The sequence below is a fragment of the Psammomys obesus genome, unplaced genomic scaffold (assembly GCF_907164565.1).
Source record: "Psammomys obesus unplaced genomic scaffold, mPsaObe1.curated_primary_1811, whole genome shotgun sequence".
Lineage (NCBI taxonomy): Eukaryota > Metazoa > Chordata > Mammalia > Rodentia > Muridae > Psammomys > Psammomys obesus.
This window is the reverse complement of record NW_026590062.1, coordinates 5,299,016-5,319,160: the sequence shown is the minus strand read 5'-3', so window position 1 is coordinate 5,319,160 and position 20,145 is coordinate 5,299,016. Positions and strand designations below refer to the sequence as shown.

Genomic DNA, 20,145 nt, shown 5'->3' with positions numbered 1-20,145 from the left:
GTAAACATTTCTAGTTTGGGTGGGTTGAATGAGTGGACGCCAAGAGGATGCCCTGTGTATCTCCTCTCTAGGCAGTCAACCTGAACAACCAAAGAACTATACATAAAAGCACTGAATTCAGAGGTCCCAGACAAGGCCACTTCCTCCCCTTTGTCTCTACTTGTGTATACAGACATGAGGGAAGTTGACAGTGTTTTGAAACTAGCTGGACAATGTCAGCCTTTGAGTGCCATACCAGATGGAGATGGGAGAATTGTGTAAATCACATGGCTTCTAAGGATGTCCTCTCCATGAAAAACAAGAGAGGTTGGATTAGGCAAGATGACACCTGAGACGCCCTTACCTCACACTGGGAGCCATAGAACGGTGGATGGGTTGGGGCCACAAACAGGAAGTCCGGGTACCAGATGAGGAAACTATAGTGTAGCTATCAGCTCCTTAGGAAATCCTAGAAACCCATGAGTGAGATCAGAGACCACAGCATTTTAGAGAACAAGATTCCGTTTAATCCAGTATGAACATGAACATGAACACAATTCAAATTCAAGCTTATGCTGAGTTCTGGTCTCGTCAGCTGAGATAGTTTTTAAAGGTGCTGTTTAGTAAGTGGTTAGATCATGAGAGCCCTGCCCCGCCCCTCATGAGAGATGAAGGCCCTACAATAGAGGCTACATGAAGCTTTGGCTAGCTTGCCTTTATGACTTCCACCATGTAAGGACAAAGCCACCTTCTGTTCCTGTGGAGAATTCAGAAACAGAAGTGTCAACTTGGAAGCCAACAGCAGCCTTGGCCAGGCAACCATACCCACAGCACCTTGTCTCAGATTCCCTAATTTCCAGGGCTGCAAGAAATACATTTGTTCTTTATAAGTTGCCCTGTCTCGGGTATTTTACTGTAGCAGCACTACACAAAAATATCCACCCTTGTTTACAGACCATCTGAACGACGTGATGAAGGCCCAAGTCTGGGTCAGTCATTGAGTAATCCTTCCAGTAAGTCTCCCAACACTTCTAACCATCAGATTAATAGACAAATAGAAACATGAGCCTTCTGCTTTTTAACCTCGTATCTTCAAGGGAAAGCAAGGAAGTCTTGAATATGTGTTTCTTCTGAAGTCTTTCACCTCAGTGCATTGTAGAAATCACTCACAGGCTTGCTGGGAGCTGTGTCTCAGTCCAAACCTTGGAGGGAACTCTACAGGCTGGAGCCTGATCTGTGGAGCCCCGCTACCATCTCTTTGGGCTCCACAACAGTGGGACCGACATTACTGTCGCCCCACCCCTATCCCAAAGGAAATTCATCTGTCCCGTCTGGAAATTCCACAGCCAGGGAGACCAAAAGGCAGCTCAAGGTACACAGCCCGAGTCGGTTCTATTTTCCTATGTGCCTCAGGCATGCACAGTGTCGGTCACTTTCAAAGTCCTTTCCCCCACCTCTAGTAACCCCTTCTAGTCAACAGCTGTTACTCATTGACAGACCCATGGGAAAGCAATGACTGCTGTTCCCAACCCCCTCTGCTTCAGGGAGACAGAATATGTGATTGGCCCCAGTCCTCATGCTTCAGACAGCATTAGCAGAACTTAAACCAGCAAGAAAGAGCTGACCAGAGAAGCCTCCGAGCAGACCAACTGGAGCACTACAAAGAAAGATCATTCTTAGTTACTGGGGATGAAGGCTTTCTCTGAGTCAGGGAGTATTTAGAGGCCGGTCCCTGGCCTTTCTACTCATTGGATACCATCAGAAACCCATACATGTGGCAACCAAAACTAACCCTAGCTACCACCAAGCATCCTGTCGGGGAAGGAGGGAAAATCATCCTGGCTGAGAGGCTCTGAAAGGAGCCAATGTAACTTTGGTGGAAGCTCGGCTGCCTCACCCCTGCAGGGCCAGCCTCGTCTCTTGCTGTGAGTCTTCATGAGTGCTCTAATCCAACCTATGGCAAAAGGACCTTTCTGCAGACAGACTAGTAGTAAACAGATTATATCTTTTTTTTTTTTTTTTTTGGCCCCAGGGCCCTAAGATTTCATGGTCACACGACTTGGTATGCACTCAATGCCCTGAGTCTTGAGAGAATTTAAGTTGTAAGTGCAACCTGACACGACTTCACACGTAAACTCCGAGAGGCATCGGGAGGGCTGGGCCTCATTTTATAGTGTGACTGAGTAATTTCATGGTTGTTTGGTAAATGTAGTTCCTTTGGGTCCAAAGGACCTCTCAGTATGCTTCCTTTGGAACCAAACCCTGTTTACTCAGCTTTTAAGACATCGCCTAAGCTAGTAACTGAAACGGGTGGCTGATGGCTAATGGACATTTTTCTAATGTTTGGGAAGAAGTTGCAACACCTTACTTCCTCCTTTGTGAGTTGTTTTCTTTCTTACGGTTACAAGGAACAAGCCTCTATAGCTCCTGTCAGAAGCCGGTCAGCTTTGACCCTCAAAGTCAACTTTTAACTATATCTTATTACCTTGTTATGTATGGGTCAGGGATTAAAAGCAAAAAGGTATGGACTGGGGTGGGGGGAGAAAACTGTTCTCCCGGACCAGTCCAGTTTACCTAACTACAGAGTGGTGGAGACCTTTACCATGCCAGTAACTGCCAGGTCAGAGCAGGAAGCACTCACGTTTGAACTCCCTCCAAAGGGAAGTGCATAAGGTTGCCAGTGGCCTGGGTGAAATGGGATCAGAAAAATCTTGCCTTGACCTGTTTTCCCAGTTAGCTGCCTTACAGCTAATCTGCTCTAGACTAATCCCTTCTAAAGTAGCCTCATTGACTGTTTAAGGAGCTTTCTACTTACCTGCCCTAAAAAAATGACCTTAATAAGAGTTCACAGAAGCACTGACCAAACCAAGTGTCCCCCCAACTCTTAATTCCAAGAGCTTCTGATCCGAGCCAATGGCCACAGCCCTCAGAGCGGAAGTGCTGCCCAGTGCGCTGGTGCTCACCTTGGCTGCGGCTTTTATGGTCTCTGACAAGAAAAGACGCCAAGGGGTGGAACAAACATTTTGAGATCATTGCTTTATTTCACTATTGTTCAACGACAAAGATCACTCCTCTCAAGGTGGATCTGGAATTGTCCGTACGTTCTCCTCGTTCTGAATAAAAAAGGTAATGAAGAAAAAGCCTGTACTTTTTTGGAGACCTAGAATCTTACTGATGCTAAGAAGCTTTTGACTATGATTTCGGGTTTCGATTATTTCCTGCTGGCATCTCGGTGGTCACACAGAGAGCTCCCCACTCCAGCGGAGATGGCTGGTCACAACTACCACCGTTGAAAACAAAAGCTAAGTGTTGAAAAATGCACCTTTTACAATAAAAAAGTAGAAACCAATTCAATTTCCTTTTTTTTTTTTTACGAATATAAAGTTTCTTGTAAATATGTACAGTCTTTTGAGCTAGCTCTATGTAGCGGGAAGCACTTCACGGATGAGACACGCAGTATACACTGTCAGGGCTCGAGACGCCCATTTCTCATGGAGGTCCTAAATGAGATGCCAAGACTGAAGACCAGTTTTCAGTGACCATTCCAAATACTTGTGGACCAAGAGACAAAAACTTCAGCAAACAGCCAGTCAGATCTGCCCTGGGGGGTGGGGATGGGAACATGACCCCAAAGACTCCAAGCAACACATAAACACAGCAGCGGGACACTGGGTGTGGAGGGTCACAGGCGGTTCAAACGAGAAAGCACTTAGGTTAGAGACGAGCAGGAAGGAGTCGGCGTGTAGGCCAGGTCGTAATCTGGGTGGTGACGTGGACTGTGGACACGTGGGCTGGAAACACAGACACGGTCACCTGCTGCCGTGGGGACAGGTCTACCTTCAGCCTACCTAGGGTGTGCCTTAGTTGTTAAGGCTTGCCTAAGAGTCATGGAGAATCCAAAGCAGGAGAGGCCTCGTGGGAGATTAAAGGCAAATATAAGGCCGCTAGTTAGCTTGCCAACTGCAAAGCCTCTAAAGTTGGTTCTATCCAGTTACCAGGAATTCCGAACTCTAAAGAGGGTGGAGAGACTGGGGGGAGCCGCACTGCACCTAAGGGGGAATTCGCCAGCCCCACAGGGCTGGCAGAGTTGAGCTGCGGCTTCTCTCCAATGTCCTGGCCTTAGGTCCAGCCCTAGGGAAAGGCTCATCTGGGAAGTCACAGTTTCATGGGGTCGAACCGTGCTGGGTTTTGTGTGAACACACAGTCATCCTTGAAGTCATCAGGGAACTTGAAGGAGAAAGGGGAAACTGAGGGAGAAGTGTGGTTTGCTGAAATCCTTCTCTGGTCGTAAGGCTTGAGCGTTTTTGTTTGTTTGTTTGTTCAGTGCTACAGATTTGCAGCCTGCTGGCCAGTTAGTTGACAAGTCATCAGAGGGTCTTGATTTGGTGGGGCGATGGGATGGCAGCAATACATTGGCAGAGTGACCCAGCCAGGTCAGGGGCAGCACATGCAGTGATCCGCCATGCAGAGCTCCCAGGTGGGGCTCCTCCCCATTCCAGGAGTGACCCTCAGGACAGGAGGTGGGTGCCCCGGACCCAGGCCCAACCCCAAGGCCATATTAATGCTGGGCTTGGAGCAAGTCTATTGCGTGCTTTCCTGGCCAAAGCTACACGGAAAGCTGGGGAAGCAGGCTGGGTAGGTGATGCTGAGGGGTGGGAGAGGAGAGATCGATGAGGTCCCTTGGCCCCAGGTCACTGCCTCTGAGCCGAGGCCCGATTGACCTCCATACATTCTCAGCTGGTGGGAGGGGGGGAAGTTGTCAAGGCCATAAAAGGCAATGAGGACGGTAAACATTTGGCTACAGTGTCACCCTGGGTAAAACAGGGCAATCTATGAGAATGGACCGGAACAAGAATGAAGCTACATGAACACGGGAGGTTAGCCAACCAACGGGGGCTCTTCTATGCTACGTTTCAGTGGCAAAGACCTGATGGTGTGATCTAGCTAAAAACGGCTACAACAGGAAATACATCGCTATCCAAATCTACTTAGAATTCTGTTGTCTTAAAAAAAAGAAGAAAAAAGAAAAGAAGGAAAAAGAAATCAAAACCAAAGAAAAATCAACCAACCCGAGGGTCTTAGAGTAGCAAGTAGAGTTCCAGCCACAGTTGGAGTCCAGGTTGGTTTCCTTTGATGGACAGGTTCAGGCTGGAGCTAAGTACAAAAGTCTGTGGACGCTGTGAAATAGGAACAGTGCAGAGAGGATGGATGCAGGAAGGTGCCCTGCCCCTGGGGGGAGGGCACTGAGTGCTGGCAGCGCCTAAGAGCCTTGGCTATCTGCACCCCTTGGAGATGGGGGTATCCGTGCCAAGGACAGTCTGGACCCAGCTGTGCCGAACGTGGGCCGAGCAGACGGGCGCTGGGGTCCCCTGCAGCGGAGACCCAGCGCGTGCGCGGTACCTTCCTGCGGATTGAGATGAGGAGGTGTTTTCTGGTTGAGACTTATACTGAAGACTGGTCCCAGACCTAGAAACAAAAGGGAGAGGAGGGGTTTTAGCATGCAAAGCCAGACACCAATGCTCCCTGCGTAAGGCAGTTGTCTGCAAATGTCTAGAATGTTATTCGTATTTATAAGGGGGACACCCGTACTTACTTGTATGCACAGAATGGGTCTGGAAGCCACTGATACTGTCTCTAGGGCAGGGAACCACATACCTATTGGTAGCTGTCCCACTTTGAGGTGTGCACACAGACATACCCCCCTTAGACACACGTGTTGTCATTCGTGGAGGAAACCCCTTCACCAAGGCACGTTTTCCTCCTAAGCTTTTACTCCCCACAAGCCTGAGCCGCAGAGACGGAGTCCTGCTTTTATAACAGCTGAGAGGCAGCTTCTGGCCGCATGGCAACTGTGCAGCCCTCACCTTGTTAACCTGGGACAGTGGGGTCCTCACGGCGCCCGCAGGCAGCCGGCCCCTGCTGCTGTCTTCAAACAGTCTCCCTGGGGAGCGCTCTCTCCTTGTGCTGAGCATCCGGCCCGGGGACTTCTCGCGCTCCAGAGGCCGGCCCGGAGACTTGTCCCTGCGCAGCTCTGTCCGGCCCTCTCGGTCTCGGTAGCGGTGGGGTGTGCTTGGCTCTCGGGGGTGGCTGGGGCCTTCCGGGGGCGCCGGGCTAGAGGCCACACGTTTAGTGATGTGCTCATTGTATGTCGGTGGGCCTCGCTTGTTGGGGCTGCCGGGACAACGAGGGAGTCAGGGGGCTGAGAAGTCACAGGCACAAAGCTGCAGTTTCCTTCTGCTCCGAGTGTCTGAGCATGCTCCTGCTCACCTGTTTGTTCGGTTTAACTTTTGAGACAACATCTCACTGTGTAGCTTCAGCTGACCTAGAATACACTGGCCTAGGTTGGCTTCAAGGTCATGATCCTCCTGCCTCAGCTCCTACCACTCACTCTTTTTAGAAGAAGCTTAGACCCGAGCATGAGGACCGAAGAAGCCAGGCTTCCAGCTACAATGCCAGCTCCTACTTACTGCATACTCACCATGTTCCCGCCTCAGCTAAGCCCTCTCTGCACTTTGCCTGTTTTGTAACAATACCAAATGGGAACCAGCTCTGAGTAAGCAGAGCGCACAGCCAAGGGTGGAGAGGGATCCCAAGTGAGGTCAATCTAATATTTCCCAGAAGTGTCCTGTTAGGGACTGAGCCCATCCTAACTCAGAAATCAAAGGCTCATCAAGACCCTTGGTGCTAGAGAACGTTTTGAGAAAGGCTGTCACTGTCAGGGGCCTGATCTGTAACGGCCCTGTGCCCAGCGTTTAGTCACCTCTCCCTGCAGGTGGTTTTCCAAGTTTTAGTGGCAATTGCTAGAGATGCTCAGAAGGCTCATATTTCCCATCATGGCAATAAGATGACCTATAGGCATAGGGATGACGCCTTGTAAAATTAGGAAACCAAGCAGGGCAGACAGCAACAGTCTGGTTAGCTTAGAAAACCATGCTGGCCAAGAGATTAACCATTAACAACCTCTGATCCTCTTCTCCACTGAGAACACAAGGGCCCCTTCGCCCTTTCTTCAGTGGTACCAAAAATTGAAGCCAAGGCCTTGTGCATGCCATGCAAGCCATCTACCAAGGAGCTACAACCCTCTTCACCCAGCCCTGGGACACTGGGACCATTCAGTAGGATCAATCCAACCCTCAGCCCTGGCCTGGCCCTAGGGAGGAGGTGAAAAACAATTTGCGGAGGGGATCTTCTAAGTGGTTAGCTGGCTGTGAGCAGCTCATGCTGTGGTCCCGCATGGGGAAATGCAGCACTAACTGTGATTCAAATAAACGCTCTGAATACCAGCTCCACTTTGTGTCTCAGGGCATTTAAGGTAAGGGAGATGATTTCTACACCCTAGAATCAAAGTCTATACACACCTCCAGTTGCAGAGCTGCAGAGCTAGGAGACACAGGAGACGCATTACAACAGATAAATCTCAGGGAGAGAAACACATTAAGCCCATTTGTAATGAAGGAGAAATTGTGGACTATATCCACAGGGAACCGTCAGAAAGGCTAGCAGAAGGGTGCTCTGTGCCCAGGGAAGCGGGGTGGCCTGGGGAAGGCCATTCAGCACATCAGCTTAGATGAATGAGAGGAAAAGGACATTTGAGGCCAAGCGGGCAGTCGTCCATCTCCATATCCATAATGGCCAATGAGCTACCATATCCATTTTCTGGCTTCTGAGGAGTTATGTTCCCTGCTCTGCTAAACACACCAGGAAAATCACAGCCAGCGAAGGCAGTCAGGGACTCTGACCCACTCAAGGCAGCCAGAAGCAAAAAGACCACTGAATAAGCAGAATGGTAGCTGAGAACTAATTGTAAGTGGGAGTGGGTCTTGCCTGGCATCCCCAGGGAAGCCAGCATGCCATTTCCTTCCCATTCACAGCAATGGGGACCCTTTCAAACAACAGAACAAGCCAGTTCTTACAGTGGGACCACGTGGGGTCAGGAGCAAGACACAAGGCCATGGAGGAGACTACTCCCAACATTGGACCCCTTTCTGGCTTAACTTTCAGGGGTACACACTGGCCTGCTAGGCCATCACTCTGGAGATGGGATCAAACCAAAAGAGAGGCACTGGCACTGGCTTTTCAGCACATTCCCGTGATTAAAATCAGTGTCGCTAAGATGCATTAAGGTACAGAAAAGTGTGCACAGTGCTCTGCCACATTCAGAACAGTGGACCCAAGACCTCATACCTCAGATACATCGACTCCTGCCCATCAGCGAGACAGACCCAGCTTGCCCCAGTATGGCGTCAGAGTATTAAAGGCATGTCTGTCTTTTGCAATACCTACGGATTCTGGAACACTTGGTGGTGTTGATCTGACCACCCAATCACAGGCCCTTAGAGAATAAGCAAAGTGTCCTCTGCATTGCACTCCACAGGCTGATGTGATGCCTGGCCCTTGGCAGGAGATCCTCACAGATGCTTACAGGGCAGGCCAGTGAAATGGTCCCCTAATTCTCAGATCTCCAGGTTTCCAGTGTCTCAAACATGGCTGCAGCTCTGGTTCCTGTTTTTCTGGACCAGGATGGGGCAACCAGCTTCTACATCCAGCTAATGGGGCTACAGGTAGGTACAGTCCCAGGGAGGCAAACTCAGCAAAACCTATCAGAATTACATTTTCTATCACACATCCTTATTTTCTGGTTTGCAAAGGGGTGGAAGTTCCAGCAATAGGCCAGAGGCAACCCAGAGAGCTGCAACTGGTTATGATAGAGCATTTAAATACACTGAGGAACAGTACAGCCAAGCACAGGGAGTCTATGTGGCATGAATGGAGGAGGAAGCTACTTCCTGCATTGCCCTGAGGCCATCCCCAAGACATTAAGGTGTAGGCGAGCTCGCCCAGCGCACTTTCCCATCCGTCAAAAGGAAGAGGGAGGAAGCTGGAAAGGAGGAGTGAAAACCTCTGAATACCATGAGAGCAAACAGCAGCCTCACAAAGATGGTCAAAACTGACCTTGCATGACTCAGAACCAAGCTCGGTGCTTTGAGACCTTGTAAGGCAGCCTCAGATTTTTTTTGTCAAGGTCCTGAACTGACTAAAACCACACTTGACCAAGGCTGGGGCACGGTGACTCAGAGGCAATGCCCTTGGCTAGTCTGCCAGGCCCAGGATTCCAGTCTCAGTGCTGCCAAAAAAAAACACACAAACACAAAACCACACAAACACAAAACCACACAAACACAAAACCACACAAACACAAACCACATGCACACACACTCATGCATGCTGATCAAGTGGATTTTGAAACCAGCTTGGAGAACTCCAACAGTATTTGTGCAAGAAAAGCCAAACCCTGTAAGGCTTAGTGACAGTTTAGCATGCCCTGTCCCCGTGCCTCTCCCCAGATGAATGCAGGGTTGAAGCCAGCGGACTTGTACCCAGACAGTCACTGTGAGAGATCTGTAGCCTGCAGTGTTTGGAAGGCACAGGTCAGGCTGAGGTGCCCAAAAGCCCATTTCCAAAAGAGGATCAATGTCTGGCCTGGAGCAGACACACACACCTGAGGTTCCAGGACAAGAAAAGGCCCCACCTGGCAGCTGAAGGATAGCCCTTGCTAAATGTGGAATGCGCTTGGGGCAGTCACTGAAGTAGAGGAAAACAAACTTCTCTTGGGGTGATACAAATGTTCTAAACTTAAGATACGGGTGGAGATTGGATACACCTACAAAAATAGTCAGAGCACTGAACTGCACACTTGGAGGGTCTGGTACAGTAGCTTTTGCAGTATGCAGTTGTGACCTAGAGGCTTCGAGGGTTCGTGTGTGGAAAGTTACCCCCCACTGCGAGAGTGTGAAGATTTGATGCACACGTGAGTACAGGCACTAAGCGCATGCTCGTGCCGGAGAAGGTCAGAAGAGTGTGGCGTTTCCCCGGGAGCTGGAGTTACAGGAAGGGTGAGCCTCCTGATGTGGGTGCTCATGACCAAATGTGGAGGGTCCTCTGCAAGAGCAGCATACACTCTTAACCACTGAGCCATCTCTCCAGTCCTCACTGTGAGACTGTAAGAAAGTTGAAACTGAACTTACTGTGGTGTCTGGAGGTGGAGGCAGAGCCTTTAGGGGGTGAGCGGGGCTGGACAGAGACCAGAAGGTACCCTCGTGTGTTGTTCCATGTCTCTCGCCATGCGATGCCCTGCACTACCTCAAGACATGGACAGCTAGGCCACTGCCGGACCTCAGAACAGAACCATGAGCCTCTTTTCTTCATAACTATCCCAGCACCAGGTATTTCATCATAGTACCAGAAAACAGACTAATACATGACACTGTCTTTATGGAGCATCAAACAAGGGCTTGTTCACATATATTTGCAGAAAGATCTCTAAAGAGAAACACAAAAGCTTATAAAATTGGTTCCTTCCTGGGTGGTGGTGGTGTGAGGGGAAGGAAGGAAGCCAGGTTCAGACCCTTGAGGGATGAGACAAGGGGACTGTTTGAGCCAGTTCAGGGCAGCATGGAAACTTGACAAGACTCTTTAAATTAGGGGAGAGTGGTAGCTAGAGTGATGGCTCAGCGTTTAAAAACTGTTCTTTCAGAGGACCTGGGTTCAATTCCCAGCACCCACATGGCACATCACAACTATCTGTAACTCCAGTTTCAGCAGATACAGTGCCCTCTTCTAGCCTCCTTGGACACAGTGCACACACATACGTGCAGGCAAAATACTCATTTACATAATAAAAATTAAAAAATAAAAACCAAGCCGTGTAGTGGCACAGTCCAGAGGCAGAGGCAGTTGGATCTCTGTGAGTTTGGGGCCAGCCTGATCTATATAGTGAGTTCCAGGACAGCTAAGGCTACATAGTGAGACCCTATCTCAAAAAAACAAAAATAAAAAATACATAAATCTTTATTTTTAAAAACAAGAAAGAAAGGAAACCCACAAGATTGTACCACTTAATACCTTTGTGCCCTTCGGGTTCTATACCCTGGGGTTAGTAGATTGCCAACACAAACATAAATGCAAGTTTTGAAATAAAAAAAATATTAAAACTCCTCTCAGGTTCCACAGAAGCCTCCACATGGTCTGGGAAGCCACGGCCCACTCCCATGCCTCACACCTTTGGCCTCCCTTGCCTCCTGGTGCCGCTCCCTTGCTTTGTTTCAGAAGTCCTGGTCCCCAGTCTAGGCTGCAGGCGCTCCGTGAGCTCCCACTATGCTCTAAGCCGTGCTCTAAGGGGGACCATCAGGACTAGATGGAGCGTTCTACTTGCCCTTCTCTTGCACGGGGCTGGAACAGCACAGAGGAGGGGGCTCATGGCTAGCATGACAAGGACACAGACCAAAGAAAGGAAGCATGAGTTGTGAGCAGATCTCAACAGAAATTCCTCAGGAAACCGTCAGATGTCCCCTGCCACTGTGACCAGAAAGCCCTCTATAATCCTTGTGACACTTACGATGGCCACACAAAACAATGGCAGCACAAAAACTGCATGGCTTGCCTTCAGAACAAGATGAAGACATGCCCATGCTTCCCTTGTGGCCCCGGAGGGAGCAAGGCTCAGTACCTGCGGGAGGTGGAGGGCACCCGGTGCTGGTCAGTGCCAGACTCCTTCACGAGGTTTCCTTTGCAGCATATGACCCTTAACTTGTCCTGGTATGAGGAGGCCAGGTAAATTGCTCCCGAGGAAATGGCGGGGCCCAGGTAGCGCGGGTTTGGGATTTCCAGATATGCTCGGGCAGGGGTCCTGCAGTATTCCAGAAGAGGGTTAACATTAGTTACTGGCTGCCTCCATTGCAGGGTGGCACTTCGGTCCCTAAACCTGTTCTCAAAGCGTGGAGGGAAATGCTTACCCCAGTGAGGAACGTGCCTGGATCTCAATTACTTCCAGTGAGTTGAAGTGAGTCACGAACAGATAAGGTTCTCTGTAGGCTTCAGGGCACCAAGGAGGATGAGCATGAGGCAACAAAAAAAGAGGTGGGTGGGGTAGGGTGAGAGAAGATGGAGGAAGTAAAATCCAAACTTGAGAAAGGACCAGTAACCCAGCATCCAGTACCCTACAAATATTTCCCCACACCGCGCAATCACACATGGTTGGGTTCATTCACTGCTTTGTTCGTTATAGAATAAGACAGAATAGCTTAGATCAAAGCAATCAGTTAAGAAAATCACAATAGCCCTGTGGAACTCTGCCCAGGGTAAGAGATGCATCAGGAGGCCCCACATCTACCCACAGTGCACTGCTCAGCCAGCAGGCCAAGTTCAGAAGGATGCGCAGAGCATGCTATGCTCACGATGAGGAGGAGTCTCACTGGGGTGAGACCTCTCCTGCAGACCCATATGTTATATGCATTATATGATATATGTAATTCCATAATATAATGCATATACATTATATACTCTCCAAGCTTTAAATTTTTTTCCTACATATGAGTGTTTTGCCTGCATGTATCTGTGCACATGTATGTGTGATGCCCTCACAGGCCAGAAGATGGTGTCAAATGCCTGGAACTGGAGTTACAGATGGCTGTAAGCCGCCATGTGGGTGCTGGGAAGTGAACCAGGGTCCTCTGGAAAAGCAGCCAGTGCTCTTGACTGCTAAGCCATCTCTCCAGCCTCCCCATGTAAAGTTTTTGAAAGACCAGTGTATAGATAGTGCTGTGGGGTTTTAGTATTATTATTTATTTCGTTTTGTAGATAGTCTCGCTATGTTTTCCAGGCTGGCCGTGACCCTCCTGAGGCCCACCACACCAGATTTATCTTAATACTCATCTCTCTATGACAGTGTCACTACAAAGAGAGAAGACAAGATGGGCCCTGTTCTCTCCCCTCAAGGGGAAAGCAGGCTGTCACTGCTGCTCCTGTGGCAAGCCGTGACTTTGAGCGTGGCAGCCCTGTTGGCCAGCTTGAAGCAGCAGAATGTGCTGCAAGTGAAAGGCCACATGGCCTCTGTTTATGCTCGAGGAAGAGTCCAGAGAGAGGGGAACCAAGGCCTCCAGCTAAGTGACCCCCAGCCCATGACCACCACTAACAACCAAAAAATAAAAAGAGAAGAAAAAAGACAGAGAAAGAAAAGCCACCTTGTCTCTTGAGCTGTTTGTTTGAGTTTTTTATTTGTTTGTTTTTACTTTTTCCTTGTTCTGGACCCCCAATGATACCATGGGTGCAGAGCTGAACAGACTGAGTCATGGGCAACAGCACACTTATTTAAGTTCCTGAGTTCCAGGATGGCTTATTACATAGCAATAGGTGAACAAAAGAGCATTTTTTTAAATATGTTCTCTCTCTCTCTCTCTTTCTCTGTGTGTGTGTGTGTTGTTTTGGCCATCATGGTGCTACTAAATATCCACATAGTCTTGTCTTATGGACCTCCATGTGTGTGTTTGTTCTTTGACCTACTCCACATTTAGGGACTTACAAACAAAAAACAGCACCTGACAAGATAGTATAAGGGTGCTACAACACTATTTATACCTACAGAATGAATAGGTAGGACCTCATTGTTCTGCCTAGTCAGAATTAACTTGTGTTCAACTATGCCACGGAATGGTAGGCAGCCTTGAAAATGACCTAAACGCCACAGGGAATATTCTCCTTTCTATCATGAAAATGTAACACTTTACATTACGTAAAGGCTGGACTGTGGCCTCTGCAATCTGACTTACACAGTTCTCCACAATCACACTACTAAATGAATACAGACCATGCCACTCAAGTCCATTAGAATAACCAGCACCAGTCCAAAGCCAATAATTCCACACAAGCTCTAGAGAACAGGAGATCCACCATGCCCACCCAGTACCACACATACCAAAGGCCAGAGGTAAGCGACTCCACTTGAGATCATCTGTGCGGCTACGTCTTCCATATGAATCCACAAACACCCCAAATTCTGTAGGGTGTCAAGAGTATGGTGACATTAGCTCCAGAAGCCACTGTGATAGAAGAACAAGGAACAAAGCCCAGGGACGACTGGCCAGATTTAACCAGACTGTCACAACCATGTGACCTCCACAGAGCCATCTCTTAGTTCAAACTGAGTAGAAACTTAAGTAAAGTTTTATGATCAATTTTAATTAGAGAGTTCAAGCAGGGCTGGAGAGATGGCTCAGTGGATAAGAGCACTGTCTGATCTTCCAGAGGGTCCTGATTTCAATTCCCAGCAACCACATGGGGGCTCACAACCATGTGGAATCTGATGCCCTCTTCTGGCATGCAGGTACACATGCAGATAGAACACTCATACATAAAATAAACAAATAGAGACTTCAAGCAAAAAGGAAGGAAAGAAATGAGAAAAGAAGGGGAAAGGGAATAAAGAAGAGACATACAGACAGGGAGGGAGGAGACAGGAGGAGGGAGATAGTCAAGAGACAGGAAGGGGGAAAAGAAAGGAAAACTTTAAAGAAAGAAAAAAAATCAAGAGAAAAAGTAGTAAAAACCAGAGAAAGACAGTGAATGGCAGGAAGAAAGGGAGGGGAGACAAGAAAGAACTGTCACAATGGCCAGGCTGCTGCCCTGGTCGGGGAGAGGGAACCATAGACGGCAGCTATGATGCCAGGCAGACATTCTCTGTCCTCTTGGTGAGACCCACCCTGCCAGCCAGTGGAAATGCGTTGGGCCCTGTCTGGGGACTGACCATGGAAGCATAGCAGGTACTCTTCTCGCTGCCCAGAGCTGTTTGCCTGCACGATGGAGACAGGGAAGCTGTTGGACGAGGAAGCAAACACGGCAGGTGCCAAGGAGTGGTCATTCTTGTCCAGGAACTCTGTGAAGACAGGCGAAAAGGGGCTTCAGGAATGATGCCAGAGGTGCCCTCCGCAAGGCCCGGGCTTGTGGGGCAGGGAGGGGACAGCGGCCCTACCCTCCAGCGTATACTGCTTCATGTCGATCTCATAGAACTTGTTGGTTCCGATGAGGATACTGTAATTGGTGAAGTGAATACAGCTGCAGGGCTCGGAGGTCTCTATCTCCTGAGGTGAGGGGCACAGAGAGAAAGAGATGACACAGGATGCCCCGTTTCCTCTTTCTCTACCTGAGCCTCTAGCCAAGCCTCTGGACCATGCCTGTCAGGATGACCCATGACCTGCTTGCCACCTCATTATCTTCATTCTGCACCAGCCCAGGCATCCTTTAAAAAAAGGAGGCGGAACTGCAATTCCCAAACAGGTGAGAAACACCATTTTCACAGACAAGCAGAAGACTGGAATGCCACACCTATTATTGACACTAGCAACCAGGGTGCCTGGCCTTAGAGTCCTCCTTTGGGCTAGCTTGTAATTCGTTAGGTTCTCATTTGAGTCTGTATTAGCCACACAGCATTTCTGCATCCCTGTCTTAACTGCCTCCTAACTACTTGCAGTTTCCCACGCTAATCTTAGTATCACTAAAATAAAACAAAGCATGACAATCATGCTTTCTCAGAGTGATGGGCAGGAACTGTTTTCCTGAAGCCAAACTTTAATCACCATCACAGAAAGCATGTCCATTGGTTGCCTCCCAAGTCTGAGGAAACAGAGAAGCAGGACACTATGGTGAAAGGGAGCAAAATCAAAGGTGGATTTAGCCTGAGATGTGGAAAGTCAGCAACTCCTCGGACTCACTGTCTCACTTTCAAATCGGCGGCCACTGAAGTAGCCAGCTCCACCCCTGGAAGGTGAGTGGTCAGCTAGCACCAGGTAACAAGCCTACCGTGACACCAGCTCACTAACATCAATCTGCACACGGAACACACGTCCTTCCTCACCCTGGGTATCCTCATGACATGACCAGGCATGGGCCAGGCTCGTCATTACACAACATATTTAGTCCGGGGGCAGCGGACACCTCTGGAAGCGAGGCAAATTTAAAGGAAGGAATGTTCCTCCTCCACACGGCAGTCAACCCCACACAAAGCACTCTGTCCCGAGGAGAACGAGACCCCTGATCACAAGTCAAAATACAGGCAGTGCTGGCTTGTCCCTCAGCACCAGGAACCTCCAGGTGCTGAGGAAGATGAGGCAGAGGCTGCCAGAGACTGCTAACTTCTAAGACAAAGGTGCTTTCTGTCAGCTCAAAAGGGGTGTCTCCTCCATCCACCTTCACAAAGCCGAGTCTGTTGGGCAGATCCCAAACAGAAGGGCAGTGAGAGGGGACACTGTGGCTACCACAGGCTCTGGGCTCTTCAGCAAGGACAGGTCTCTTGCTCGAGGCAGAGCAGAAAGAACCAGACACACACTTTCCTCAACACAGCACGATGTGTGCACGGACCCCAGGGGGAGGCTGGGCCGTTAGCTTGCCTTCCGGATGCAGTACTTGCTGAGGTTGTCATTGTAGCGGAGGATGACGACTTTGCTGGGCATGGCAGCACAGATGCAGAGGCTGTTCTCAATCTAGAAGGCCATGGGGGAGGGGAACAAGAAAGAGACCTTGTCACCAACACAGACACCAGCTCTGCACAAACTAGACAAGGTCTCACCTCAGCACCAGTGACAGTTTAGACCAGATTATTCTGTGATGGAGGTAGGGGACCACCTATACACTGGAAGATGATGGGAGCATCATGGGCCTGACCACCAAATACCTGTAGATGTCTTCTAGTTGTGACAGTCAAACAACCAGTTATCCCCTGGGGACAGAATCAGCCCTGGTTGAGATTCACTGCTTTAGCTGGAACCCAGGGAAGGCCTAGGGCCCATGTGACACCTCACAGTTCGTGCTTTTGAGACAGGACAGGTTGCCATGAGGAAGGTGGTGGAGGGTACATAGAAAACTCTGGGAGGTGGTTCGTCTCCACCCAGGACATACACTCGGGCATGGTTATGGGTCTTTCCGGAGCAGACTCTCACAGGCACAGCTTCTTTTCTGTCACTGTGTTAAGACACCCTGACAGAACAATGCACTGGAGACAGGGTTCACCCTGATTCTCAGTGAAAGGTGCAGCCTGTCGCAGCGGAGCTGGACAGCTGGCAGCGAGAGCTGGAGCAGGTGGAAGCAGAGACAAATGCATGCATGCTAGAGCTTAGCTTAGAGAAAGGGCTGGCCTGCAATTAAGGCTGGTCAATTCACAACAATTCACCTAAGGCGATCCCTCACAGGCATGCCCAGCAGCCCTTCTCCCAGATGATTCTAGACTGTCCAGTTAGCAACTAACAACCATTACAGGACTTACTGAAATGGGCGAGGCCCCACACTGAGTAAGGCTGGACAGGCCTGAAGGGTGCCAGACTTCCCCTCTCTCCGCTTTCTAATCTACGCAGAGGACAGCAAACAGCTCAAGCTCCTGGCTGCCATGCCTTCCTGGCTGTGATAGGCTGACAATAATATGGAACCCTTCCTTTAGCTTCACTCACAGACACAAGAAAATAACTAACACACTTTGGATCCAGAGGGAGAAGTTCTTTGCTAGGGTCTGTGGATATGGTTTCTACAGCAGAATCTTTTTCCACCTTCTACAGTCAGACTTATTTTTCACCAAGAGTGAAAAGAGGTCCAGCGCACACACAGCCCTAAACTGAAGGTCAGCAGTTGAGAACAGGGAGGAAAGTGCAAATTGTTGGTAATGCTATTTCTGAGGTTGGAGAGGCTGTGTATATAATACATTATGAGGCCTTATAATTTACATGCACATTTCATATAGTTTTCAGTGCTTCAAACAATAAAATAAAAATGATTTATACTTTCTAAAGTTAATTTTGGAAATTGACCTATACATCTCTAAGTAACTCACTATTCACAGGAGAAATCTTAAGGTATGTGGGATGATAACAAAAAAATGTAAATATCCAAAGATACAAGGTGCTGTTAAAACAATAGTCAGAGGAAAATGCATAGCCTTGAAATGCTTATATTAGAAAATGCTATGAAATTTAGGGAGCTAAAGAAAAAATTGGGAAATAATAGGAAAAATGTTAAGGGAAATTAAATGAAGGAAGAAAAATGACAAAGGCATAAGATAATGATAAGAAGGTTGGTGAGATGACTTAGTGGTTAAGAACACAGTCTAGGGCTGGAGAGATGGCTCAGAGGTTAAGAGCACTGGCCGCTCTTCCAAAGGTCCTGTGCTCAATTCTCAGCAGCCACATGATGGTTCACAACCATCTATAATGAGATCTTGTGCCCTTTTCTGGTGTGCAGGCAGACCACTGTATACATAATAAATAAATAAATCTTAAAGAAAAAAACCCACAGTCTGCTCTTCTAGAGGTCGTGAGTTCAATTCCCAGCATCCACATAATGGCTAATGACCATCTATAAAGCGATCTGGGGGCTGGAGAGATGGCTTGGTGGTTAAGAGCACTGTCTGCTCTTCCAAAGGACCCAGGTTCAATTCCCAGCACCCACGTGGGAGCTTACAACTGTCTGTAACTCCAGTTCCAAGGAATCTAACACTTTCATACTAATGTACATAAAAATAAAAATTAAATTATTTAAAAAGAGGGATCTTAAAAAGAGGGATCTGAAGCTCTCTTCTGGCATGCAGTTGTACATGTAGAGGGAGCACTCATAAACAAAATACATAAATAAATACTTTTTAAAAAGGGAATAATAAAATAATGCTGTGGCCCAGACATCCTTAGCAGGCCTGAAACTCACTCTGTAGACCAGGCTGGCCTCAAACTCAGAGATCTGCCTGACTTTGCCTCCCGAGTGCTGGGATTAAAGAAGGGCACTAGTCCATGAATTATTAATTTTTAGTAGCTCATCACATAAACATATTTTCTAGCAATCTGGAACCCTGTGCTTCACCATTTGCTTTCATATTCCTCAGACAGTTTCCCTGGATTCAAAGCCTGAGGAAGGCTCACGTCTACCAAAATCATTTCGCTACCAGAAGGGAGCCACGTGTTCATGGACCCAATTTTCAGGATCAACTCAAGTAAGCTCAGTGGGAAGAGGAATGGGCTTGATTTCCGGAACATCCCATCTGCAAAAGCCTTTGAGGGGAGTTTACCTTGCCAGCAGCAAACAAGTGGCAGCCTTTGACGGCTTCAAATATGTTGGGGGAGATGTCGGGCTGGGCTGGAAGGTGGGACTGTGCTAAGGATTGCTTCACCTTCTTCACGTCCACCAGACACAGGGCCCGATCTTCCCCTGGGAGGAAAGGAACAGCTACGGTCAGGTGGTAACAAATGAAGACACAGAAGACAACAGGAGTACCTGTGACTAAAAGCCAAAGGTGGCTATGTGGACAAACTAGGGAGTATCCCTTATCCAGGATGAGGGGGCAGAAGGGCTTCCAGGTTTGGAATATCTGCACATATAATGAAGTTATCTTGAGGACAGGACCCAAGTCTACACCCGGAATTCCTCTGTGTTTCATAGCCTTATAGCCTAAAGTCAACTTTATACAGTAGTGTATGTGTGTTGTGTGTTTGTGTGTTTGTGTGTGTGTGTGTGTGTGTGTGTGTGTGTGTGTTGGTGGTGGTGGCATCCTTCATTTTGATTGAGAATAAGCAAATGAGACCAAGTATGGAATTTTCCATTGGTAGCACCACGGTGACACACAAGGTTTCAGACAGTGGAAGATTTTTGGATTTTCTGAATGTGTACACTTGACCAGTATACATTCATCATGCTTTAGATATGAAATGAAAGCAGCCGATTTCTTGGGGTATGGGGATAATTTTGCACGCATGAAACTGAAGAACATTATCTAAACTTCAAACATGCTCCCGGAACAGGGAAGAAGGAATGTGTTAGGGAGCCCTGAAGGGGTCCAGCATGTTCTCTAGTACAGCTATTCAGATGTGTCCACGGTGTGAGACAGAGAAAGGGATGAGAACCAATCCAGATGTCGTGGCTTGTTCCTGTAATCTCAGGAGGTGGAGGCAGGAGGATCACAAGTTCAAGGTCATTCTCAAGCTATATTAAAAGTTGTAGGTCAGTCTGGGATACCTACCTCAAAAATTTAAATAAATAATAAAAAGTCCTACCAACAAGTAATGAGGTTTTAAAAAGAAAGAAAGGTATCTGCCACAGATCTGTGACAGAATGGCCCTGGCTCACAGGTTCATATGTGGACGAACTTGGTTGGGGTCACACCTACAATTTACTCAAATGGTGAAAAGGAAAGGAAAGGAAAAGGAAAGGAAAAAGGAAAGGAAAGGAAAAAGGAAAGGAAAGGAAAGGAAAAAGGAAAGGAAAGGAAAAAGGAAAGGAAAGGAAAAAGGAAAGGAAAGGAAAAAGGAAAGGAAAGGAAAAAGGAAAGGAAAGGAAAGGAAAGGAAAGGAAAGGAAAGGAAAGGAA

General features: G+C 48.3%; 1 protein-coding gene across 1 annotated transcript in view; it reads right to left on the bottom strand.

The window, feature by feature from the left end:
* Positions 1–505: 505 nt before the first annotated feature.
* Positions 506–20,145, bottom strand: part of Cit (citron rho-interacting serine/threonine kinase) — a 134,351-nt gene continuing 114,711 nt past the window's right edge. The window contains exons 32-40 of the mRNA XM_055605951.1: positions 18,851–18,990; positions 16,197–16,289; positions 14,783–14,891; positions 14,558–14,686; positions 13,730–13,810; positions 11,772–11,850; positions 11,486–11,665; positions 5,844–6,150; positions 506–5,445 (exon numbers count right to left, since the gene is read on the bottom strand). Of these exons, the coding sequence (XP_055461926.1) occupies positions 5,422–5,445; positions 5,844–6,150; positions 11,486–11,665; positions 11,772–11,850; positions 13,730–13,810; positions 14,558–14,686; positions 14,783–14,891; positions 16,197–16,289; positions 18,851–18,990 (1,142 nt within the window). The 3' untranslated portion in view covers positions 506–5,421. The remainder of the gene's footprint in view (positions 5,446–5,843; positions 6,151–11,485; positions 11,666–11,771; positions 11,851–13,729; positions 13,811–14,557; positions 14,687–14,782; positions 14,892–16,196; positions 16,290–18,850; positions 18,991–20,145) is intronic.